The sequence below is a fragment of the Balaenoptera ricei genome, chromosome 9 (genome assembly GCF_028023285.1).
Source record: "Balaenoptera ricei isolate mBalRic1 chromosome 9, mBalRic1.hap2, whole genome shotgun sequence".
Lineage (NCBI taxonomy): Eukaryota > Metazoa > Chordata > Mammalia > Artiodactyla > Balaenopteridae > Balaenoptera > Balaenoptera ricei.
The window spans coordinates 11,548,026-11,575,822 of NC_082647.1; the positions used below are offsets into that span (position 1 = coordinate 11,548,026).

General features: G+C 38.6%; 2 protein-coding genes across 2 annotated transcripts; both read right to left on the reverse strand.

Moving 5' to 3' along the window:
* Positions 1 to 8,325: 8,325 nt before the first annotated feature.
* LOC132372215 (olfactory receptor 2A1/2A42) lies at positions 8,326 to 9,251 on the reverse strand. The gene is given in 2 exon segments (XM_059934384.1): positions 8,326 to 9,086; positions 9,089 to 9,251. Coding segments are annotated over 2 exon segments (924 nt in total).
* Positions 9,252 to 19,472: 10,221 nt separating this feature from the next.
* Positions 19,473 to 20,398, reverse strand: LOC132371370 (olfactory receptor 2A7-like). Its single transcript, XM_059932609.1, is given in 2 exon segments — positions 19,473 to 20,233; positions 20,236 to 20,398. Coding segments are annotated over 2 exon segments (924 nt in total).
* Positions 20,399 to 27,797: the final 7,399 nt, after the last annotated feature.

The window sequence follows — 27,797 nt, forward strand, 5'->3', positions numbered from 1 at the left end:
GCAACGAGAGAGGCCGCGACAGTGAGAGGCCTGTGCACCGCGATGAAGAGTGGCCCCCGCTTGCCACAACTAGAGAAAGCCCTCGCACAGAAACGAAGACCCAACACAGCCAAAAATAAATAAATAAATAAATAAATAAATAAATGTATGTCTGTCTGTCTGTCTGTCTGTCTGTCAGACCCCTAGCTCCTAGGTAGTGGCCACGTGGGGTTAACATCGTCTTGATTGCTCAGGCTGCCAAGGGTGCTGAGCGCTTCCTTCAGGTCGTCTGTGCTCGTGACACCGTGACTGCGTAAACTCAAGGTAGGGTGCGCATTGCTGTGGGATATGCAATGGCAATGCTGACATGGACTCTGTCCCTGAAGAATTTGGAAAATGTAGATGCAAATGATAATATTCTAAAGCAGGCTCTGATCAGCCTAAAGAGAGGTAAACATCAATGCCAGGGAAAGGGAAAGGAAAGTGTGATTAAAGTGGAAAGGAAAGGGTCCCCTGAAGAGGTGAGTCTTGAGCTGCCCCTGGGTAGAAAGTGTGGGCGGGTGTGGGCGATACATTCCCATGACGGCTGACGCTCTGTGCCACTCCTTAATAGCCAGGTTCCATTCCTGACACATGCCTGACAGTGGTAAGAGCAACATTTTGGAGAAGGAGTGGGCAGCAAGGTGACCATGAAGCCTTGAGACATCAACTCGGGGATGTGTGTAGGCGGTGGAACCATTATCACCTGAAATGACCTTCACCCTCATGGCCCACCTCAACCTCCACCAGAAAGTTTTTGCACAAAGTGCTTCTTTGAAAGATTCATCCACAAATTTGGTCCCCAGTCAAAGCGTATTTTGGATTTCTAGTTTCTGAAGGAAATGTGAGTTTTCTGCTTGGCAGAAGCTATAGCACCATCTTGTGGAATTAAATGCTTTAGGTCACAAGCCTTTTTGTTCTGAAAAGAGTAGTCGTCTTTGCAAAAATCAATCTTGAAATGCGTTCTTGGCTCTAAATCATGCTTGGAACACACAATTTACAAGTAACAAAAGGTTTCTCATAGATTCTAAATCTTGATGGCTGAGTTAGCAGCTCTCAATCAGTGACAGCTTTCTTATTTTCAGAAAAATCCCGTACACTTAGGATCCAATATTCTCTCACTTTAGGATTATTTCTTTTAGGCTCTGTGTCCTCAGGTTTGGGTTTTAACCATGTCCCAAGGGATCCCGTCTTCTTTGAAGTAGCAAAGCAACTCTAAATCCCCAATGAAAATAAAGGAAGAAACACTGGCTGTCATGGCTCTTTTCAGAGGAGTTGGGAAAAGGAGGTCCTTTATATTTAAGGAGCTAAAACACTGTAATGGGGAGCTCAGGGAAAAATTCATACCTTCCAGGAACTTACAGAATCATTTTCTAGAAATTTTATTGGGTCCACTAAAAATAAATCCCTGGGAATATAGATTGTTTCGTTGAATTAGATTTTTAGTAGTTAAAAATGGCTCAAACGTCTAACATTCAAAAGTTTTCATTCACATTCTCTTTCTCCTGCTTGTCCCAAGAGGTATATTTACCACAGTGTTGGTGAAGCTTAAGCTTCAGAGCCCCTACCAAGGGCCGCTTCCAAGGCCAGAACTAACTTTATAGTCATAAATTCACATTCTTTTCCTTAAAGAAGCTGCCCAAAGTTTTATAAGCTTCAGCCTAGTTATGCTGTTGCTTCTCATCACCATCCCAGTTTCCAGCCTCTCTCTTTGGTTTCTTATGTATCCCTCCAGAATTATTTTACGTACATATGAGCACATACAGATATAGATTATCCACACCTCCTTCCGTTATACTTGCTTTTCTCAATGTAACTCGGGAACTTTCTACGTAAGATATAGAAGAACATCCATATTGTTTTTTGTTTGTTTGTTGCTAACTTCATGACATTCCACTGCACAGAGGTACTGCCCTTTACTCAATCAGCCCCCACTGGTGGAACTTAGTGTGTGTTTATCTTACTTGGTATTGTTTTTGCCGTTTTCTTGTCTCCTGGAGGGTTTCAGAGACTTAGATGGTAGCTAAAAATCTTCGGTGGCCACCGGTTTCAGAAGAGGAAAGGATTAAAATAGGTGAAATTGGCAGGAGGAGTGCCAGCCTTGTTAGGTATCTAGGACTGTAAGTCTTATCAAAACAGGTCCCCTAGTACCTACTATTCACAACCTAGCATGAATATGTGCATCTGCATGCTTATTTATGACTGTGAAACAAAGGATGGTTCTGCTAAAGAAATTCTGAGTATCTGAAGGCAAGAGGAAGAGATAATTGTAAGCCTAGGGTGCCTCTAAAATCATACTGGGTAGGCATTGACTTCACAAAAGGACAAATAGCCCATGAGGTCAGTAATACTCTATCAGTGACATTGCTGCAGCCCACAGAAAGATTCCCATTGCACACACAATAACAATTTGTTCTGCTAGATCTGATGGAGAAGGGTCAGATAACCCAGGCATGGAGCGCTGGATGTCTGCTGCACACCGGAAGATTCAATCACTTACCATCTTGACTCTTTACCGACTTTAGCCACTACTTCCTTTCTGCTCTTCCAGTTCAATACAAACAACATGGGAATATCATTTTGGATAACTGGAAATCCAGCCTTTTTACCCTCTCCACCACCTTAAAGTATCAGCTGTCCAATCTCCTATTACATTCTACTTTCTGGGAAGAAAGGATCACATACCTGTCTAACAGGTTACCCCAAATCTAACCCTTTGCCCAGTTATAACTTTTGTTCAGACAGTCTTCTTTGGCTCTTCCCTAATATCTGCCTTCCTTAGAACTGAACTGTAGTGGGTTTTAGTTAAAGAGAGCACGTTCCAAATCCTCTATCTGTTTTACAAGGAGTCAGGTAAAATATACATAGAGAAAGTAGGGGAGGAGTAAAGAAAGACGGTGAGAGAAGAGAAATGATGAATCTCTATGCTGTAGTACTAAAAATAATGTTCACTACTTTTCAGCTTAAAAATTGTTGACATGTATATTACCATTTTGAAACTCCCAGCACCCCTTTGGAACAGATAGGGTGGGTGGCATCTTATCATCATTTTACAGATGGGGAAGCAAACCAAAGCAAAAAGACTGATCATGACATACCTGAACTCAGGTCCCTGGGATCCCCTCCTATCTAGAGATTTGATGATCAGGGCTGACACTGGCTGGGTCCCTCAGGAAGGGATCTGGGGAGTGTCAGCAGTTCAGAATATCTCTGCTGTAGTGGGGCCTAGAGGATTTGTCTTGAAGCTTTATTTGGATTGTATTTCACATAAAATTGAACACAAATCCATCGTATTTATCAATGGGAGTGCTCCTGCTGAGGATCTGGGAGGGGGCTCAGGTCTCTCTATTCCATCCCTTAGTACCACCAATTCTCTCGAGTTTCACTGTTGTCCTGAAGAGCCAGAGAGCTAGGGAACTCAGAGACTCTGATTACTTGTGGCAGAGACTGCTAGATGTTTAACAAAACTGTTTCCTATTATTCCTGGGAAATAACATATATAGGCCACATATCCCAGATTTCCTTGTGGTTTTGTATGACCATGTGACCAAGTGTTAGCCAATGAGATGTCAGCAGAAGTGCCAATCAGTTTTAGGCCAGGCCCACTAAAGCCTCCATGCTTTTCCTCCTTCCAACACACATGACAACCTTGGGAACCACATGGGCATGGTGACAGATCCACAAGGTGTGAGGACCCTGGGTCTCTGAATCACCAGTTGATGGCTAATTGCTTACTGGTTGGGAACTCCTTCTCTGAACAAGAAAAAAAAATTGTATTATGTTGAAAAAAATACCTTGGTACAATTTAAAACAGTCTAACAAAATCCTAAATGATATTAATCTTTGATTATTTTGTCCTGGGTTTAACTATAATGTGTGAGCAAATGTGTGCTGATATGTATTTAAGAGCCAGAAAGTCAAGAGGAGATCAGAATAAGGTAACCTAAATGAACTTTTTCTTTTCCTTTTTTAAATGGCAGTACTGACCCTTGTTTACTTTAAAATTTTCTAAAAATGCAGTATTTTTTTTGCAGTATACTTTCCATTTTGAGAGCCATCTTCTTAAGCCTTTAATGTTTATCATTTTGAATATTTTCCTGTACCTTAATATATGTCTGCACACACATACAAACACATGCACACACACACACACATAGGTTTTTCTCTATAGGAATGAGAAAGTACTATATCAATATGACTTTTTTTTTCCTAACTAGAATCTTCCAAATATTACATAGATAAAACTTGTTTATTATAATAGTTGCAGAATATTCCAGAATACAGATTTATAATGTTTTATTTAACAACCCCACTATTGAAGGATATTAGGTTATTTGTGACATTTTGCTATTGCAAATGTTTCAATTTAAAATAAATTTACACATACATATTTTTTACATATATATGTGAATATTTCTATAGGATGTGTTCCTAGAATTGGAATTGCTGCATCAAAGGTATGCACGTTTTAATTTTGGAAGAGATATTCCCAAATAACCATGAAATCAATTTATATTTCCACCAAGACTGTGAGGAAATTCCTATTTGCCCACATGCTCAGCCATGCTAGAAAGTATCAATCTTTTTATTTTTGTCCACTTGAGGGGCAAAAAATGGTATCTCATGCTTTAAAATTAATTTCTCTTATCACTAGAGAGTCTGTCCATCTCTCATCATGTTCATTTGTGGCTTTTACTTGTTCTACTGTGTGGGGCTCATTTGTCTCTACTATATCTAGGAATTTTTGCTCAGTTAAAAAACTGGTTTTTGTATGACTATTTTTTTCATTATACATCTATTGAAACTCTGTTAGCTATATTTTTATCTTTTTCTTAAAATGGATTTTCAGAATATTCAGGCTGATTTTTTTGAGTCTTACTTAACTATAGGCAGAAAAATTTCCAGAAGTCCTGGCTACAGAGAGGAAGTATGCTTAGTGATTATGGGTGTGGTCTTTGGTGTCAGGCTGACCTGGATTAGAACCTAGGTTGTGTCATACACTTTCCTGTAACCACAGGAAATTTCTTATCATCTCTATGCCTCCATTTCTTCTTTTTAAAAATGACTTCAGTAAAGGTACTAGACTCATAGAATTGTCATGAAGCTTAGACAAGATAATAATGCACGTATCTCACCACAATGCCTGAAACTTAGGTGCTCAATAAATATTAGATAGTAAATTATTATTTATAATGTGGGCAGTAGAGATACAGAATTAGATGTTTAAGTTTTATTCCAGGTCCTAGAACTTACCCCAGTGAAGTTACTCTTAACAAGCTCCAAGAAGGCTAATAAAACTTAACTTTTCTTAGAGTGGGCATTTCACCTTATGTTTCAGCCAGCCTTATGGAATTCCTATTTCCTGGAGCACTAAAATATTCAATTCATTTATTAATTCAGCTGGTACTCTTGTGTTCCTACCATGTTTAAAGACCAAGATATTCGATTATTTTAAGAATCCATTTCATTTTCTCTGCCTGGAACTTATTCTATATTCCTTTGGAAAAAGTGAAAATCCAAATTCCAGTGAAATGTGAGGAAACCAACAGACAGAACATTAGAAAATTAAGAAAGAACCTTAAAGATTGTCTAGTTCAACTTCTCATTTTATAGATGAGGAAACTGTAGACCAGAGGAGTTAAACAACTTTCTAAGGTCATATAGTGATTTAGTGGGGGAATTGGGATGGGAACCCAGGTATCCCAAATCTAAGCCAGCACTCTGTTGACTGAATCATGCTGTGCTCAAGGATCCACCTCTTCTTTTGACCCAACATGATTTCAAAAATTAGAAACAAACAAAGAGAAGCACAGGTTAAAAAAAGACCAAAATGAGTCAAAGCTCTTCAAAGTTTGTCAAGAAAGCAGGAAGTATAAGACACTTCCCTGCTGGTTGGGAAAACATAGCTACATTTTCACCCAGTGGGACAGCATTCCAATTCTCCTTTCATTTGTTTTTGCCCCCTCGCAACAACCCATATTTAACAATGATACTCTACATTCACAGTAAATGGTAAACAACAATCCTACAGGTCTGTGGTTGGCAATCCCTTGTCCACATGCCAAAGATGCTACAGGTGCCAATATCAGGCAGCAAGTGAACCTGCTGCCACACATGGATTCCCGTTCCTATCATTTCTGGGAGCTTCTACCCATAACTGTCTCCACCCTCTTGCCAGGGTTTTTTGTTTTTTGTTTTTTATAAATTTATGTATTTATTTTTGGCTGGGTTGGGTCTTCGTTGCTGCACACGGGCTTTCTCTAGTTGTGGCGAATGTGGGCTACTCTTCATTGCGGTGTGCGGGCTTCTCATTGTGGTGGCTTCTCTTGTTGTGGAGCACCGGCTCTAGGCACGCGGGCTTCAGTAGTTGTAGCACGCGGGCTTCAGTAGTTGTAGCACATGGGCTCAGTAGTTGTGGTGCATGGGCTTAGTTCCTCTGTGGCACGTGGGATCTTCCAAGATCCCCACGCAAGACCCTTTCTTGCACTGTTTTCAGTTTCGCTGTCCTGTTAGTTGACAGGCTCTTCCTCCATCCCTGACCCTTGGAGTCACAGCCCTTTCTTGCTACCTCACTCTCATTTTCACGCCACTATAAAGTGAAACTGCTTTCTTCAGCAAATTTAAGTACTATTTCTATATGGAGCTCAAGGCCTATCTTTGGCTGGACACTGAAAGTGTTTTCTTCTCTCCTCTTCCTTCTCCTGAAACATCACAATCTTTTTGATTTTTATATATTGGTTGTGTCTTGGTAATTAGATTGCCTTTATTTGATCCTGGACTAGGTACTTATTACCTATGAGGCTTTGGTTAAGTTACTTAATCTCTTTGTGCTTGTTTTTTCTCATAGGGCTGTTACAAAGATTTGAAAAGCTAATACTTATAAGATGCTTAGAATAGTGCCCCACCATAGTGAGTACTCAGTAAATATGTGTGCACATGTATGTGTATGAACACGTGAGTGATATATGTGAAAACAGAGATGTCCTAGCTCTGGGTCTTAACACCATGCTCAGGTCTAAACCAAACCTCTAATTTCAGTGAGAACAGCCTCCATTCCCACCCTCTCTGTGCTGCTCCAAAACTCTGAACATCTTTAGCGACCATGCCCACAGGACTCACTGACCAGGACCAGAAGCCTTCAATACGTAATATCTGGCTCTCCCAGCCTCACTGTGGCATATATTAGATTGAGAAGGAACCCACACTCTCCTAACATATCTTATGTTGGGATAGGTTAGCCTTATTTTTAATTTAATAACATTGATAGTGAGGTACTACATTGTCCTGTTAAGTAGAAAAGGCTTGGGAGTCAGATTGTTGGGGTATGAGTCTCACATTTGCCATCTGCTTAATATTGGCATCTATAAAATGGGATGATAATGAGAAATGGATTTGTTATGATGATGAAATGTGGTGATCTCTGTAAACTAGCTATCAATGTGCAATGGGTAGCACAGAGTAATTAATAGTACTATTAACTATTATTATTATTAACACCCCTTTTTCCATTCAGTTGCCTCTGCTTAGGGCTTTCCGTTCATACCCAGTGATTGAAAGGTGGGCTGTAGCACTTGCTAACTCCTCCTAAGTGAAGAGTGTATGTTTATTCAGAGAGAATCATAGATATTTTTCTTGAGAAGATGAAAAGAGTTTGGAAACAAGTGGCCATCAAAAGCCCAGGGCAGACTGGACAGTGGATTTTGTTGGGCAGTTCCCTGGGATGCCAGCTGAATGTGTGTGAACTCACTCTCTGATCTCAGAAATTGTAAGACAGATGATAGGATTTAATCAACAAAATCAATTTCCCCTAAGCCTAAGTAGGCATTTAGGTACATTTACTATTTGTAAGAGGATTTACAATTGAGAGGAAACATCCGAATGTGGGGTAAAAATGGACAAAGTTAATAATGGATTCTGGGTCTCTACCTGTAGCTACAGTATTTTAAAAAATTGTTATTGATGTGGCTACATCAGTAATGCCTGCCATTCTGCTATTACTGCACACACCTGATGAAGTCAGAGGTAGAGTGTCTATTTTAACCTTCTGGGCCCCTTAGTAGTGGATGGAATAAATTTTTACCTCTAGATAGTCTTAATGCACCAAGCAGTTAAATGAAAAAATAAATATGTTTGATAGAACTAAATATAACGAATGCAGCAAAACCTAAATACTTTATGGGGAGGAAAAGAGAATGCTTTACAGAGTGTCTTGGATCATTTAGTCTCAGACATAAAGAAAGTGATGAGCTTAGGTGGTATTCAGTACCCAAGGCTCCAAGTAGACTACTGAGGGCGGTGATTCAAATGTCATTCCAACTGGAAATGACTTTCCTTGAACAGTGCTCTCCGCAGGGCACCCCTGACCTCTGTGTTCCTCAGGCTATAGATCAGTGGGTTCAGCATAGGTTGAAAAAACTGTAAAACAGGAAAAGGATCTTCTGCTGGGTGGCTGGATTTGGAGGCCATGTACATGATGATGGCGCTGCCAAAGGAAAGCCCGACCACACAGAGGTGGGAGGAGCAGGTGGAGAAGGCCTTTCTGTGGCCCTCACCTGACTGAATTCTGAGGATGGCAAACAGGATGCATGTGCAGGAGACCAGCACCAAGCAGAGGGGCCCAACTAAGACAAACACAGAAGCAACAAAGATGACAACTTGGTTGAGCCAGGTATCAGCACACGCCAGTTTGAGGACAGACAGGCTTTCTCAGAAGAAGTGGTTGATTTCATGAGGCCTACAGAAGAGCAGTCTCAGGAGGAGACCCACATGGACCAGGGCCAGGAGGGAGCCACATGCCCAGAAAATCACCACCAGGGTGATGCAGAGGCTCCAGCTTACAATGACAGAATACTGGAGAGGGTGGCAGACGGGCACATACTGCTCATAGGAGATTACCGCCAGGAGAAGACATTCGGTGTAAGCAACAGTCAAAAAGAGAAAGGTCTGTGTCATGCAGCCAGCAAAGGAGATGGGCTTGGTTGGACTCAGGAGGTCTCCCAGCATCTGGGGCACCGTGTTGCAGGCATAGGCTATGTCAATGATGGCCAGGTGTGAGAGGAAGAAGTACAGTGCAGTCTGGAGTCCAGTGAGATGAGCCCCAGGATGACCCCGTTCTCCAGCAGGGTGAAGGTGTAGGACAGGGAGAAGAGCCCAAAGAGAAGTATCTGAATCCTTGGGCCAAGACAAAATCCCAGTAGAATGAATTCTGTAACCACTGTCTGATTTTCCCCCATTTCACTATGAAAAGGATAAAATGGGATTGCTTAGGACAGAGTTATCGAAAACATCTAGACATTATTTCATAAAAATAGTCATTTTTAAAGGACAAAATTTTAGGGTGATGACTAGTTTTTCATTAAGTTAATCACTTAATCTAACATCCAGTTTTATAGGAAGGAGACTGGGTCACCAATGATAGGTTACCTAGAGCCACTGACACTTGTGATGGGGAGAAAGACTGTCAAATCAAAAGAGGAAATAAAATAACCATGAAATGGGGATGATCTTGGAGCTGCACGTGTCAACATCACAAAGAGAATTTCTGGGATGCAGAAGTAATCAGTAATGGAAGAAGTCCAAATATGAGAATTAGAGTAGTCTTAGAAAAGAGATGTAATTCCAGTTTCTCAAGAGAAATATCAACTGCGTCACTTTTAGCAGCTGAAATCAACCTTTGCTCTCTAGAGCAGCTTACATGATAACAGGAGGAAGAAAAAGATAAAATGAAACTTTTATGACAATGTGATTGTTTAAGTTGTTAAGAAGGAATCAGTGGATATGCTCCATGTGAGCTCTCATGAGTGATGAAATCAAACCAACCACTGGGCATTTGGCAATTAATGTACTGATGGGTTCACAGTTACTGATTTACCAAATAACTTTTTTGAATAACAATCCTTACAATTTGTAGGAATTGGATTTTGGGGGCTGCCCAGTGTTCATGTATTGTGAATCTAGACTTGTGTGCAGGGGTGTGAGTCTGAAGTCAGGCATTCACACATCGTTTTGAAGGCTGTGGTGAGTGTGGATGCAGGTGAAAGCACTTCAAGACATAGTTCCCCATGTGCTACTTGTAACCCTACTACTCTACTCCTATTAAAAGAGAAAGTCTAGGTCACAATCTAACTGGGAAAGGCCATACCTGGAACAACAGTGTGTTGCGGGCCTCGCCATTTGTGTGACGGCTTAACATTTGCATCATGTTTCATTTGTGAAATTCAGAAAGACAAGAAATGACAATTCATTAAAAAAATCAACTCTGCCCTACTTCAGCAACACAAGAATTGATATCTGCTTTACAGATAGCTAATTTCTTTTTGGTAAATAGATTATTTAGTGAATTTGTCATTTTACAGATTTATATAGCATTAAATTGGTGGTCCAGTATTTGATACTTCTGTGAATTGGTGATGTACCAAACAATAGTTGGCTTCTCCTTAAGTCCTGGATAACAGCTGCCTCAAAATACCATGTAGAAATCTAGCATCTTTGCTGGTGCAAACATTTAGTTAGCACCTTTGCTAGGCAAAAATAACCTGGGGCTGAACTACTGAATTTGTGCCTGCTTGCCACTAAAGAAAAGGCTTCTCCAGGGTTAATGGATGGAAAGGTGCTTTTGTTGATAAGATCCTGGTCCAGTTGTCATTATACCAATGGAGACATTAATGAGATGCTCCCTGAGGACCTTGGAAATAAGAGAAACAATACTGATCTTTGCGAAGCAAAACTTGTAAAATCCACTCATAATGGATGGGAAGAACTGGAGGAGGAAAGCAAGAAAACCTGTGTAGATATATAACTGGAGAGTTCTGAGTGCATCCAAAAACTCCACTCAAGGAGCTTTGATGCGATCTCATGGAAGAGGCGGAGGAGGATCTGATCGTGACTCAGGAATCCAAATGTGACACTTGTGTGAGATACTTGTCTACAGTAAGACTGAGGAATAAGGAAGAGGGCCACCCATGGGGCCAGTGGTTATCGGCACGTCTTCAGCACTGTCCAGGGGAGTCTGGCCTGATGGTATGAGAGTGCTGTCCTCCTGGCAGGTCTATGTCTACAGCTCAGATGGCTTGAGTGATCAGGGATCAATAACCCTCGCTGGTAAAATCTCCAGTTAACTCCCCCTGCCCCGATTCCATGCTCACCAATCGACTGGGAGGTATTAATTTACCTTCTTATGCAGATATTTTGACAAAGAGGGAATGTGCTGGTAAGCCAAGTTCTTGCCAATTTTTTTATAACAAATAATTCCATTCAGGGTTATTCATGGTTCGTTTTTTGAGTTTGAATAGTATGATACAGATGAGAAATAAATAAAATTTCTGAAGCTGGATCTACAAAGTGAGGGCCAGGCCCTAGACAGAGATAATCACATAGAAATACAACCCAAGGAAAGCTTTTCTGAGAAGCTAATTGAAATCCTGAAGGACATCCCCACTAGATCCCTCTCTAGAAGCAACAAATGACTGTTTTTTAAATAAGTATTATCAATAAATTATTATATTACCAAGACACAATAGAATCTACCATACTATGAACTCCTAACATGTGACTAAGGCTTATTTTTTTTTCAGGAGTATATAAAAAACTACTGTGCTAGGACAACCTTTTAAATTTATTTGGAAAACATATTAAAATATTTAGTTGTGAAAATGAGTTTGAATCTGCATCTTATAAAATGCTTAATCTCTATTCAGTCCTCCTTTATTTCCTTCTGTAACTTCCAAAATGATTAGATAAAGGAAAAAGAAACACTACTTACAAAGTATGAATCTTTTGGAAACCTAAAGGGAGAGAAAAGAGAAAGAAGGTCCTAACAAGTACATTAAGAGTCTTTACAAAAACAGTTGACATATTGACGACTGGATTGTAACCCACTCCTTGTGAACAAGGAACAGGTGTATCTAGGTTTGTAATTTTGGCACTTAGCAAATGTTTACTGAGTGAACAAATGAATGAATGAATACACATAAATGAGTGAATGCCTAAATACTGAAAGTCTGGACCATTCTTGGACTGGGTCTGTAATTTCTGACTTGCTTAAATCTTCTTGACCATAATCATACCCAATTAAGGACATTCATCCCAAGGCCAAAAAGAACACTGACTGAAGTTTGATAATAACAACTGTAGAATCTCAAAATGTTTAAGCACTGAACACTTGAAAGACACTTCTATTTTCTTTCTTTTTTCCCTCATATTTTATTTCATTCTACATGTTATTAAAAGCATCTTACCTGAACTCAAATGGATTAAATTTGCTAAAGGACTAGCAGAAGTGAAAAGAGAGACTAAGAAAGGAATTAAATATGTTGCAGTTCCGAATGCAACATTCAAGCATCGTTTGATGCTATAAAATGATACATCTTATATGTATGTACAAGTTAGCATTTTAAAAATTGGCAAATCGTTTTGTGACTAATACGTTATCAATGATCTCTGTGGTTTCAAAGTAAATATCTAAGATTGAAATCATTTCTTTATACACGAACAAACCTGTCAGCACTAGATGCGGCCTACGTTTCAAGAAGTAAAATTTAAGACCTGATGAGCTCACAAACTCTTTTCTAGTGTTGTGGGCATGAGTCACGTAGCATTCCTAAAAATGAAAGCTATTTTTAAATCCTCAATTCAACTTAAGTACTGCATGTTTTACTTTCCAGTTATAAGAAATACTTGTTACAATTAATGTACTCAATAGAACCCTTCTCTGATTCTTTTCTAGAGCAAAATATTTTAACATTTCTCTTGAGTTTTTTTTCTTGACCCATGTGTTATTTAGAAGGATGTTGTTTAATCTCCAAATATTTGGAGGGATTTTCCAGCTATCTCTCTGTTATTGATTTCTACTTTAATTCCATTATGATCTAAGAACAGACACTGTATGGTTTTTATTCTTTTAAATTTGTTCAGGTGTGTTTTATGGCCCCAAATGTGGTGTATCTTGGTGAATGTTGCATGTGAGCTTGAGAAGAATGTGTATTTGGCTGTTGGATGAAGTGGTCTATAGGTGTCTGTTATATGCCGTTGATGGATGGTGTTGTTTAGCTATATCCTTACTGATTTTCTGCCTGCTGGATTGTTCATGTATGATAGTACGGCACTACAGAGTAGTAATTAAAGAGCATAAGCTTAAGGGTCAGACACACATTTACTACTTGTATGGCTGGGTATAGTTCTTAACCCCTTAGCCCTAGTATTAACTTTTCTGAAAGGAGAAAAGTGATAGTACCTATTCATGAGGTTGTTGTGAAGACTGAGATAATACGTGTTAAATAGTTAAATGATTTAACTGAGACAAAAAACTGAGCATATTCCTGCCACACAGGAATTGTAAGTATTACAATGTAAGTCAACAATGCGATTTTGTGGATAATATACAGTTGAAGGATCAGGAAAGCAGGTTTTGGCTTCTGACCTTTCAATGTTTTTATTAGGAAAGTGATTAGTTGAAGAGATATTAGGGATTAAAAAGAGCAGAAAACTGTGACAATTCTATTAAAAACTAAAGAGACTATCCTTTAAGTAGCAACTCCTTCCCTTTTCTTCACTTCCCTCAACCACCTCAACCACACACACACACACACACACACATATACAAAACCACACACACACAAACACACACACAAACACACACACACACACAAAATCACAACCACAACACACACACACATACATTCATGTACATTCCAGGTTTGGGAAAGTCTAACATTTAAAGTATTTTCTGTGTGTCTGACACTGTTCTCCAAGTTATGGGTAATGGATAAGATGTGTATGGGCTTCATAGATTATATATTGTGGTTTTGTTGATGAGACATAAACACAAGGACTGAACTAATGTCATTTTCCCCTGAAATGAAAGATCACTCATAATACATCCCAGTATAATCTTCTTTGGTTTGTGAAAATGATTCCATATATTTAACTTAAATCCATCACACAGGCTTTTCTTATTTTTTTATCTAGCGTCAATGTTCACAAGGTTATTGCTTTCATGCAGCTACTTAACCACTGTATAGAACAAAATTAACCAAATTCTACACATACGTACACTATTTGTGACGAATATGTTCAAAAAGTTAGCATTAACTTTTCCTCAAACTGTCCCCATAGCAGAATAACCATCAGTTCACATTTATAGAGGACTGAATTTCCTTACCTATGCTTAAGAAGAATAGCACTATAAAAGTGAGAGTTAGGAGTTTGGGATTAACGTATACACACTACTATATATAAAATAGATAATGAACAAGGACCTACTGTACAGCACAGGGAACTCTACTCAATATTTTGTAATAACCTATATGGGAAAAGAATCTGAAAAAGAATGGATATGTGTATAACTGAACTACTTTGCTGTACACCTGAAATTAACACAACATTGTAAATCAACCATACACTAATATAAAATAAAAATTAAATTAAAAATACAAAATCAAAAGACCAGATGCTACAACATATGTAAGAGGAATTGATAGTAAAACAAAAGAAGGCAATCTGATTAGCGTCCACATTTGGACTCAAGACCTCAGAAGAGGAAAGCACCTGAAGGTTGGATGGAGTCCTGCTTTGGGGGGCTTCTGTGGGAGCTGCAGAGCCCTCACTTCTGTTCCTGATTGAAAATGGGACCAGATCCTCAGAAAAGGAGGTTTTATTCTCCGATGGGCTCAACCTAGCTGGCAGCTCTTGAGAGTTCACTGGAAGGGGTGTGCTGTGAGATGCAGTGCATGCCCACCTCCACTGGGGAGGAGAGACACAGCAACTCTTTTTTTCGATTTCTGTGCTCATCCCCAGCAGGACACACGATTAGGAAATACAGACAGCCCCAGAGCGCACCCCTGAGACGACATCACTCATTACAGTCGCCTAATACTTGGCATTATTTGGATTTCATGAATCCCCAGCACTGACCTAGTTCCAAAATCTCCAGATGGTTCAGGTGGACCTGTAAGGAAGCAGACCCAGTGTGACAAGGAATAAATTCCTGGCATTAACATCTGGAGTTCAGCTTCTCCCCAGTGACTGGGTCCCTTGTGTTGCAGCAGAGTTGGGCAGAAAGCACCTTGAAAAAGCAGCTGATTTCAAGTAACAACTGCAGGTGTGAAGATGCTGCAGAGAGCTGGTATGGAAGCGGGGAGTGGACTGGGGAGTCCAAAGGGGCAAGGTGTCCCAGGGGGCTTATTAGATCCTGCCTAAAGGAGGGTTTTCTAGGATGCAAACCACCAGAGTAGGTTGACCATTAGAAGAATCTCTAATTTCCATTCTGAGTCCAGTCCCTCGGGGGAGGGGAGGAAAGGACGCTCTCCTAGACAGCTTCCCCTAGAGGCTTCCTGCCTCTACGGGGATTGGGAGAAGATTTGCTACCTCAGATGTTGTCATATTTATTTGTATTTTGCTGCGTTCTTTTACTGAACATAAAAGGGTTAAAATGCTATTTTGGAAATCTCACATCAATCAATCATGCAACTTAAGAACTAGTTAGTTCATTATAGTGTGATTCCTGACTTACTGGGGTTGTGACATAAACTTGGGGGAAACTGGGCACAGTTACCAAGTTTTGAGAACACGTCCAGCTGTGCTCCTACTGTACACATCCACTGTGAGAAGAAACACACAAAGTTGGCTCCTAATCGTATGAAATGCCAGGTGCATATTAGGCAATCCATAAATATTGGGACCCTTTTTCTTTCTTTCTTTTTTTCTTTTCTTTCTCTCTTCCTTCCTTTCTTTCTCCTTTCCTTCTTTCCTTCCTTCCTTCCTTCCTTCCTCCTTCCTTCCTTTTGCTCTCGCTTTCTCGCCTTCCTTCCTTCTTTCTTTCTTTTCTTTCTCTTTCTTTCCTTCTTTCTTTCCTCCTTTCTTTCTTTCTCTTCTTTCTTTCTTTCTTTCTTTCTTTCTTTCTTTCTTTCTTTCTTTCTTTCTTTCTTTCTTTCTTTCTCTCTCTCTCCCTCTCTCTCTCTCTCTCATGCTCCATGTGACCTGCAGAAAATGTGGGAATCAGGAAACTAACACATAAAAGAAAAACTGAAATACTGTGAAAACAATAGTTTAGGACTATTGTTTTCATATGTTTAGTTTCAAAACTAAAACATAGTTTTCTATGTTCATTTGACCATAGGTCATAAAGAGTAAAACAATTTGAACAAAGACAATAATAAATTAAATAGAAACATTTATGATACCAAACAAACTTAACCGTAGGAAAATGCATCACTTCAAAATTACATGTTTTTTTTTTGTCACATATCAAGGTGACATAGCTCTTAACTTGTGGACAACTTCTAAGAGTGGTCAGAGTAAAACATAAACATATACAAAACATAAATATATATGAAGGAAAATAACATACATAATACAGTCACCTTTTAATTGCAATAAGTATGTTCTCAAATATTTATATTATCTGTCAGCATTGGACATTTTTTTGTAAGCTCTGGGCATTTTCTGTAATCACTGATCTTCTTTTAACCTACATCTATAACCATTACGGTTACAGCAAGTTCGACTAGGATTTGAACGTAATTTCCATATGAAAGTAGAATAAATAAAAATCAACACTGATAATATAAACACCTCCCAAATTAAATTATCTTAATAATTGGTTTGCAAATTGGTGGCTTTTAATTGATGAAATAAATATGCAAGTCAAGGATGAACCTGTCTTCAGAAAGTCATGACAGGCTTGGAATTTATGGAAAATTACAATTGTAAAATATTATGAACTGTATTTCTGGAGTAATTATGTGTTAAAAGGTCAGAAGTTCAATGTTTGATTTGGAATCCTGAAAACTGGGAAATTAAAGAGGCAGAATTTGCTTACGGAGCACAGCCCAAGACATAGAAACTTCATTTAGTAGACACCTGGTTTCTGATTATGAGAATTGTGATCTATTGGGGGGGAAATTTATTCTAGTTTTAGAAAATACCCTTCAATATTATTCAATTGCATTTGCTCTGATTCTAGGCTCATTGAGCCATGTCCTTATTTTTTATTCATTTCTCAGATTTTTGAAAGGAAAATTGGGGAATCTTGGATAATGGGTATAGGTACTCCTTTTCCTGAGAAGAAATATCCTCCATTATAAGGTTCAAATTGGCATCCAGGTTAACCATGATTATCTCGTGAGTTTTGTGAGGGGCAGTCAGTTCTTCAGTGACCATAACTCCCAATGAAGAAGCCCCACACCAGATAAACACTGATGCTCAAATTGTGATTTCATAGTCTGATCATCAGGATTCCCATAGAAATGGTTAACTGAGAGGTTAGAACACTATTTTCTGACTTAATTAAGTATAAACTTTATTAAGGACTAAACATTGACCCCATTAAACATTAAACAAGAACACTGATCCCTTTATTGAAATGATGAGGGCTTCCCAGGGGACACGGGTTCGAGCCCTGGTCTGGGAAGATCCCACATGCTGTGGAGCAACTAAGCCCGTGAGCCACAACTACTGAAGCCCGCATGCCACAACTACTGAAGCCCGCGTGCCACAACTACTGAAGCCTGCGTGCCACAACTACTGAAGCCTGCATGCCTAGAGCCTGTGCTCCACAGCAAGAGAAGCCACTGCAATGATAAGCCCATGCACCGAAAGGAAGAGTAGCCCCCGCTCACAACAACTAGAGAAAACCCTTGTGCAGCAACGAAGATCCAATGTAGCTAAAAATTAATTAACTAATTAGTTTTTAAAAATTTTTAAAAAGAAATGATGATATTTGTTCAATAATATAAAACACTCTGGTGCAATTAAGTAGTTTCTCTTAATCCCCCAAATTCTTAATTGTTCAGCAGGGCTTAACTCCATTAAAGCTTTTGATAGAACTTACTTCTTCAATTTACTCCAGGGTTTAATTTACAACCAAAACATTTTTATAACTGTGCTTAGAAGCCTTTACTTATCTCCAAGCTTTATTGCTTTTCAAGTAGTTGAGACCTGACTATATTCCAAGATAACATTTAAAAAACCATAATTTGCAAAAGATATAATTTACTTTATACCCCTTAAAAACAGTGTTATTTTCTTCCAGCAGTAGAAAAAAAACTTCTTAAAGTTTTGTCTATGTATTTAGCCACAAAATACATAGAATATTTTTCATTAGGAGGAAATTTTCATAACTGCATAAACACCTCACTTAACCCTTTGTCTTTTGAGATTCTAGTAATGTATATGGCATTTTATATAGAGTGTCAGGAAATTCTTGTTTGTGTGGCTATAATTTGAGATTTTTTCATTGCAAGAATAACCGATGAATAATAAATAATGTACTTTCCCTATTTTGTTTTGTTCTTAATCTCCAAAGGATCAACTAGCCCCTTGGGCATTCTATCTTTTATTCATTTCCTTTTTATCCGTCATATTCATCGTGCACCTGTTCCTGTGAACATTCTCTTACAGAACTTCTCCAGTGTCTCTATTTTCTAAACACAACAATTAAACTTTTCTAAAGTTTATATACTATGTAGGTGATCGACTTTGCAAATTCTTCCAGATTCCCTTGAGAAACCTGGTTTTCTCTTTAAAGCCCTGAGACAGAAAAATAGATTGATTTCATGCAGTGGGTAAGTAGGAAAATGTATACAGAATAAATTTTTTAAATTGAATGAGGTCATCCCTTGAGATGTATCTTGGAATACTTATCCAAGACAAAGCAGAGAGTTGGGTTTATTTTCTCCAGATGATCCAACATTGAAGAGTAGGGATAGTGACCCTCACTTTCTGTATCCAAAGAGAGCACAGACCCTCACAGGCTGATCTAGGGTACTGTGTTTAGACCTACATCCTCTTTAGAGGCTCACTTTGCAGGAACAAAAAATCATTTTGCTCTAGAGGATGGTTACAGGAAATATTCACAATGAGTCAATCAGTATCAAGATCTCCTGTTCTAGTAAACTTCTAATTAAGTGTTATGAAAATAATTTCATGTGACCAAATAAGTTTGGAAAACACTGGCTAAAAACTGCAATAGAATTCTTTATTTACCATAGGAATTTTTACAGTTTTTACTGTATGATAATATGAATTGTGAGTCCCCTAAAATGAGACATTTAATATGTAATAATTCTCAAACTTATTTGACCACAGAATTTATTTTTAAAGCCCTCTTAAGGGGCTAGAGGTTTGAGGAAAACATTTTGGGAGATATGGGGCTGGAACACAGCTTGATGAAGAAATTATAAATAGTATTATTCTAGATCTGTGGCTTCCAAATACTGGTCTATAACATCCAATAGCATCACAATTTGCTATAGATAATATTTGGACAATGATAATATTTAAAGGCATAGATTTCTACAAAATACTTCCTACATCTACTCAATCAGTGATCTAATGGTGGGTCAGGAGACAGTTCTATTTTTAATAAGAGTCTTAGATAATCTTACGCTGAGTTGGGTTTGGGACCTCTTAAGATAATATCCTCCTAGGTCACTGTCAACCCTGATACCACCATCTTTTCACAAAGCTCTCTCTATTCCCAGCACTCTCTTCAAGGCATTCTTTACTTCTGAATTCCTAAGAGTATAGATAAGGGGGTTGAGCATGGGATTGAAAAATCTGTGAAACAGGAAAAGATATTTCTTTTGTTCCTTGGGGTTCCCATATCTAGGTCCAATATACATGATAATGGCTATGCCGTGAAAGAGTCCAACCACACAGAGGTGAGATGAGCAGGTGGAGAAGGCTTTTCTTTGACGTTCCCCAGACTGGATCCTGAAGATGGCACAGAGGACACACATATATGAGATTACAATTGAGGAGAAGTGTCCCACTAGCGCAGAAATCATTCCAGCCAGTACCACAGTTTCACTGATGTGTGTATCTGTACAAGCAAGTTTGAGAACAGCCATGATTTCACAGAAAAAGTGATTGATTTTCTGGGATATACAGAAGGGTAAGGGTAAAAGTAACACTAGAGGAATCAAAGACGGAAGGACTCCAGTGGTCCAGGAAATCACCACCAGCACGATGCAGACTCTCCAGATCATGATGGCAGAGCACCAGAGGGGGTGGCAGATGGCTACACAGTGATCACAGGACATCACCAGCAGGAGAAGACAGTCTGTGACAGCAAATGTCAAAAAGAGAAAGCTTTGTGTCATGCAGCCAGCAAAGGAGATGGGCTTGTCAGGACTCAGGAGGTTTACCAGCATCTAGGGCATGGTGTTGCAGGCATAGGCTATGTCAACGATGGCCAGGTGTGAGAGGAAGAAGTACAGTGCAGTCTAGAGTCCAGTGAGATGAGCCCCAGGATGACCCCGTTCCCCGGCAGGGTGAAGACATAGAACAGAGAGAAGAGCCCAAAGAGAAGCATCTGAATCGTTGCATCAAGGGGAAATCCCAGTAGGGTGAACTCTGTGATACATGTCATATTGTCTCCCATATTCCTATGACACAGGAAATTCAGTTAATGTCCATGGTTAAAGAGAAGTCTTTGAAAATAGATTTATGTCAACTATACCTTTCTGTGGTATAAAAAAGTGTTCAGAGACACTTTCAGTGAATTTTTGTGTTTTTAAATGAACGTTTAAAGAATTTATTTGGGGCTTCCCTGGTGGTGCAGTGGTTAAGAATCCACCTGCCAATGCAGGGGACATGGGTTTGAGCCTTCGTTCATGAAGATCCCACATGCCGCGGAGCAACTAAGCCCGTGTGCCACAACTACTGAGCCTGTGTTCTAGAGCCCGCGAGCCACAACTACTGAGCCTGCGTGCCTAGAGCCCGCGCTCCGCAACAAGAGAAGCCACCACAATGAGAAGCCCGCGCACCGCAATGAAAAGTAGCCCCCGCTCGCCTCGCCGCAACTAGAGAAAGCCTGCAGGTAGTAGCAAAGACCCAACGCAGCCAAAAATAAATAAATAAATAAAACAAATTTTTTTAAAAAAGAATTTATTTGGTAACCCTAAAATATATATACACATACACACATATATACATATATTTCCTTTCTTGTTGTTAAGTTCTTAGCAGAGGCTAATTTTTCAAAATATTGGTGTGGCCAAAAAGTTCGTTCGGGTTTTTCCGTAACATGTTAAGACAGTACGAAAAACCCGAACAGAGTTTTTGGCCAACCCAATGACTATGTTGCCACATGTTAATAGAATACATAGTTTTTGTTTCATTCAGTGAGATACCTCATATCCTTCAAATAAATTCTGCTTTTCTTTGCTCATATTAGAGTTACTTCTGTTCTTTTTTCAAAAACTATGACCCTTAACTGATACACATGCTAAAGTCCTCAAGCTGCAATATGTCTAAATCTCGACTTGGAAGGGCTCATCAAGGACAGGGTATACTAAAGGTAGATGTACCATTTCCCAGATACACCATTAGCCATTAACCTCTCACCTGCCTGTCAAAACACACTTTCTACTCCTGCATCTGTTGTCACCTCCACAACTAATATTGCACAAAATCTCTTCTTGTTCAAATATAATGACTTATTTTCAGCCTAAAATCTATTTTTTCATATTTGGTTTTACAAAATACTTAGATGAACATTTATATGAATGATTGAATAGATTTGTACTGTATTGTTTATCTAAACACAAAAACAGATTCAGTAACTTTGTTAGATTTTGACTCAATATTGATAAACACTCTAGAAATACCCAGTTTTAGATACTGTCTCTGCACGTGATTGGCAATAGCTAGAGGACTTTTGTGAGGGATGCTGCAAAGGGGTCTTTAAATTCCTTGAGAGATTGAACTAAATCATCTTTCTTACTCTATGATTCCACAATTAGAATGTACGTATAAACATGATATTGCCCTCCTTGCTTAAATTTTATTCCCATTTTTTAATGTAAAATCATCTTGTCTTGAAGAGAGCAAGAGTGAGCAGTAATTCTCAATTTAAATGGCTATAAAATTATCAACCCATTTAAAAATCATCCCATTTGCCTTGTTACTCCCCTATTGCTATTCCAATGATAACTGTCAGGTCCAGAAGTTTGAAAATAAAATAATTTGGAATTTATTGATTTCCTATTACATACCTACCATTGTTCTGAGGGTGGAGCTATCAATGATAGGAACTCTGAACTCATACTAACTGCTTAGACTCTGGTCTCATAATACTGTACATAAATACATAACTATTTGTACACTTATCCAATAACTGAATATTTGTCCTTATATATTTAGATATTTGACTTCCCTCTACATATGGTACTTTAAGCCTAGTTTTTAAAATAAAAAGGTACTGGACTTTTTTGATTAATATTAAACATTTACCAGAAAGTCGTACACACTTATCTTTTTACCTTAAAAATAGCTACCAGTAAAAAATAACCATTCAGGGCTTCCCTGGTGGTGCAGTGGTTGAGAGTCCGCCTGCCAATGCAGGGGACACGGGTTTGGGCCCTGGTCTGGGAAGAGCCCACATGCCGCGGAGCAACTGGGCCCGTGAGACACAACTACTGAGCCTGCGCGTCTGGAGCCTGTGCTCCACAACAAGAGAGGCCGCGACAGTGAGAGGCCCGCGCACCGCGATGAAGAGTGGCCCCCGCGTGCCACAACTGGAGAAAGCCCTCGCACAGAAACGAAGACCCAACACAGCCAAAAATAAATAAATTAATTAAAAAAAAACAAAACCATTCATATACTGATTATATTAACATATTGATATATTGCTTAATAGTATCTTTTACTCAGCCTACTATTTATACTATCAATGAGAAAAATTTGAGCATTAATGAAAATATACTTTTGCATGATATTAAAGAGTGACAGTGAAAGCTAACAGGCAATGAAAATGATGTTAAAATATATTTGACCAGAACTCACAAAAGTAATTAAGAAACTTGTGTATCTAGGGATGATTTTTGTGTAAGGACCTCACAAAATCTTCATGCAGAAAAAGCAAACGTACCTGGTGTGGCTAAATTTCCTGATGGTGCTGGAAGGCTTGCTCCTCCTCTGAGAACTGCCAAGGAAGAATCTTGGCTTTTCATGTTGCCTAAGAGAAGAGAAGACTTTATTCATTTATCTCCACAGGGCACCTTCTCAATTGTCATAAGGGCTTTGTGTAGGGCATGAGACAGTAGGTCTCACTTACACCAGTGTGCTTGCTATAGAGACATAAAGAAGCCAACCACTGTTCCCCTTCTGAGACTGAAGAGGATTGGCAGTCTGTCTCTAAGGAAGCCAGAGAAATAGTGAGACCTTTAGAGGTTAAGATAAGAACAGGAAATACCTTCATAATTAAAAGGATACACACATATTAAGTTATACTCTGGTGACCCCATGAATATTACAGGTACCCAAATACATGAATTTATTATACTTTCATGAATTTTTATGTTGTTCCAGCTCCCAAACATTCAAGAGGCACTCAGGAGATGCAGAGATTCATCCCTGGTTATTGTCTGACAGTGAAATAGAAACTTGACATTAATTCCCAAAGCCATATTTCTTTTAGTGTACATAGTCTTGTTTCCCAGCTGCCGTGAACCTTATAGGAGAATAAACTTGTATTCAAAGGTAATAACCATTAAATCATTTTAGATAGCAACTCAGAAGCTACATCCTTGAGCACAGATCTGGAAATGTGTGGGCACCCATTAGGGTTTCACGTTGGACATGCCCTGCAGCTTGTTGATCTGTCTGGAGGATGAATGAATAAGGCACAAGGGCTGAGTGAAGCTTACTTTTGAAAAATTTTCCTTTTTGATAATTTCTGGACCTGCACTTATGGGAAAGATAGAGCTCTGTAAAAGCAGAGGGCCCACTCCTGTCCTCTTTACCCTTATGGTGGGGCTGGTTATATGTATTCTACCTATCAGAGTAGGCAAATACTACTATCACAGTCTATACTGAAGGAATACAGTATTCCAATTCTTCAGGGTGTTATCAACAATCCACTGCCTTAAATCTGTGTGTCAGGTTACAATTTCTATCAGGTCTACAAGTTCTGAGCAATACAATATGTGTTGGAACCAGTGAATCCCTTGGTCATTTGCCCTTTGTCACTTCCTTTGCTGTGAAATGGGCCTATTGGACTGAGGTGATACTATGTGGGAAACCGTATCAGAAATCATATAATCTAATGGCCCTCCAACAGAGGTACTAATCAAGATACTGCACACAAGAAAGGGAAAGTCACACTTGTGATGTGTATCATCTGCACTCACAGTGAATCATTGCCCTTTGTAGGGTGGAAGGAATCAGCATGCCACCAACTGACTTATTGGTCTCCTTAAGAGGAAGGTACCATATTGAGGACCCATCATTGGTCTCTGCTGCTAACGGAACTGATACTCAGCACAGTAAAGCAGCCTTGGTGAGGTGCAGACTGTGCTGGTGCAAAGCCCCCCTCTCTGTTACCATGCCTAATGCATTTGTGTGCTCACTGTGTAATCACTGGAGTGGCTGAAAGCAGAGGCTGCCTGACACTTACTGGCTATACCTGGTTGTTTAATGCCTCTTCTGCAATGACGTCTCTGGTTGGCATGAATATGGGATGTACAGATTCATACACTTTGTGTACCACCCCACATCTTTTTCCCATACCTCCATTCACCCAATATTCCAACTGTTCTCCTTCCAGATCCATTATCAGCCAATCAACCCATTTGCCATTTTTCAGGAGTCCATGAATATTCTTATCTCAGGAAACTTTTCTCTCCACAAGGTAGAGGAATAGTTGAATGGCTAGCTATGGGCAATGACAAGTTTACCCTCATTAATTACCTTTAAGGCCCCCCAACTGAGTGTTACATATATTGCACCAATATATCTAGCCAAATCATCCTTGTATCAGGCCTTTCTTCCTAAATTGTCAACTGGTTGTAGGAAATCTCTTGGAGGTAATACACACGTGTGCACACACACATACACAAAAATACATACATACATTAGAGAGAAGCATCAGTGATATAGGTGATATGGGGATCTGGGCCAACTGTCCATCCAACTTACTTCGTCTTCTGCACATGCTCTTGTCCTAAGTTATACCACATTCAGTATATGATGCATGATTGCTGTGATCACTCTCTCCTATAATTTGGTGGGTCTGATAGCATCTCAGTTCAAGACAGGCAACTCTGGATTTGTAGTAACTTGATACTCTATGAATAGTCTCTCCCAAGTCTCAGCAATATGTGAGGAACGGTGTTGAGAAAGGTGTATTGTCTTCTGCTGGAGATGGAAAGCCTTGATGCAGAGTGCCTGTGGCCTGTCCCATGATTCACCCATTGGGGCTTACCAGAGACATCTTTATCTACCAGAGATACCTTCAGATCCACGTGGTCTGCCAGTCAAAAGTTCCAAGTGCTACATCTATAAATTATTAAATGTATAGTTCAATGAATTTTCATGTATCAATACACGTGTGTAAGCACCATCCAGACAAAAGTATAGAGCATCTCCATCACAAGAGAAAATTCCTGTGACCACCTCATTGCTAGAAATCACTTTCCTACTCCGAGGTAACCACTATTCTGACTTCCATCACATAGATTAGTTTTGCCTGTTTTTGAATCTCATATAAATAAATTACACACTATGGATGCTTTTGTCTCTGGCTTCTTTGACCCAATATAATGTTTTTGAGATTCACCCACGTTGTTTGGGTATCAGAAGTTCATTCTTTTTTCTGCTGTGTAATATTCAATATGAAGGTTCCAAAATTCATTCATCTATTCTACCGTTCATGGACATTTGGGTTATTTATAGTTTTTGGCTATTGTAACTTAAGTTTCTATGAATATTCTTATACATGTTTTCACTGGGTATATACCAAGGAACAGCATTACCAAACCATAGGATAGGCACAGATTTATTTTTAGTAGATATTGCCAAACAGTTTTCCAGTGTGGATTTATAATTTTATATTCCTACCAGCACTTGATATTAATTTTGTAATTTTAACCATTGTGGTATTTCTCTGTGATTTTATTTATATTTTATTGATGAGTAATTGTATTGAACACATTATCATATGCTGATTGACCTTTTGGATATCCTTTTGTATGAAGTGCCTGTTCAAATCTTTTGCCCAATTTTTGAGGGTTTTTTTTTTCCCTCTTGTTGATTTGTAAGCATTCTTTAGAGAGTCTGGACGTAAGCATTTTGTTGAATATAGGTACTGAGGATATCTTTTTCCAGAATGTGGCTTCCCCTCTGGTAACATCTCTCAAAACCATGATACAATATCATAATCACTATATTGTCAAGGTGCACAATAACATTTTCATCAGATTCATTTTCATGAATCTCTCATGTTGCCTTTTTCTAGCCACATCAACTTCCCTCCCACACCCACTCTGTCCTTAACCACAAACCTGTTCTATATTTCTATAATTTTGATATTTCAAAATTGTTACATAAATGAAATCATACAGTGTGATTAGTATATAATCTTTTGTGCTTGGCTTTTTTTTTTTTCTGCGTAGCGTAATTCTCTGGAGATTCAACCAGGTTGATACACGTATCAGTGGTCTGCTCCTTTGTATTACTGAGCAGTATTCTATGTACCCCAGTTTAACTATTCACCTGTTGACGGACATCTGGATTGTTTTGAGCTATTACCAAAAAAGCTGCTATAAACATACACGTACAGGGTCTTTTTTGGGGGGCGGGGTGTGTTTGTGTAAACATAAGTCTTCGCTTTCCTAAATTTGATTTTTGGTAATTTTAAAATTATGAATTAAATTTTCTTAATTCATATTATATAGTTATAGTGCTATGCAAATTGTCTATTCATATCGGGTGAGTTGTGATTTTTTTTTTTGAGGAAGTGTTCCATTTTGTCTAAGTGGTCAAATTTATATGTGTTGAGTTGTTTATAATTTCCTTTATTATCCTTTGATGTCTGCAGTGATGCCCTGTTTCATTCTGATATTTTTAGGTTGTGTCTTTTCCTTATAAATCCTGCTAGAGGTTTCTAAATTTTATTGATTCGTTAAAAGAAACAGCTCTTTGCTTCACTGATATACCGATTTTTTTTTTGGCTTTAAATTTCAGTGTTTTCTGTTCTAATCTTCATTAATTCCCACCCTCTGCTTGCTTTGAATTTATTTTGCTCTTCTTTTTCTAGGTTCTTGAGGTAAGGACATCTATTAATCATCTGAAACTTTTCCTCTTTCCTAATGTACACATTTATTGGTATGTTTCCCTCTCTGAACTTTGAAATGTTGTGTTTTTATTTTCATTCAGTTCAATATATTTTCTTTATTTCTCTTGAGACTTCTTCTTTGACTTATAAGTTTTTTTAAAGTGTATTTTTAAATTTCCAAGTGTTTGAGATTTTTCTGTCTTTCTTATATTGATTTCTAGTTTGATTCCATTGTGGTTGAAGAATTTACTCCATATGATTATTTCTTTTAAATTTGGTGAGATGTTTTTACAGGCTAGAATAGATCTATCTGTTCTGTCAGCACTTGAAAAGAATGTGCATTCTGCTGTTGTTCTATAAATTTTATGGAATGCTCTATAAATGACTATTAGATTCTTTTTGTTGATGGAGCTGTTGAGTTCTTCCATATTCTTGCTGATTTTCTCTCTAGTTGTTCTAGCAGTTTTTGAAATGGCAGTGCTGAAGTCTCTAACCATGTGTGGATTTGTCTACATTTTTGCATCATATATTTTGAAGCTCTTTTGTTTGGTGATACACATTTAGGATTGCTATGTCTACTTGGTGGATTAAACTTTTTATTACGTAAAGTTCCTATTTGTTTCTGAAAATTTTCTTTGCTTTATCTCATATTAATATAGCTACTCCTGCTTTCCTTCCATTAATGTTTACATGATATATCTTTTTCCATTCTTTAAGTCCACCC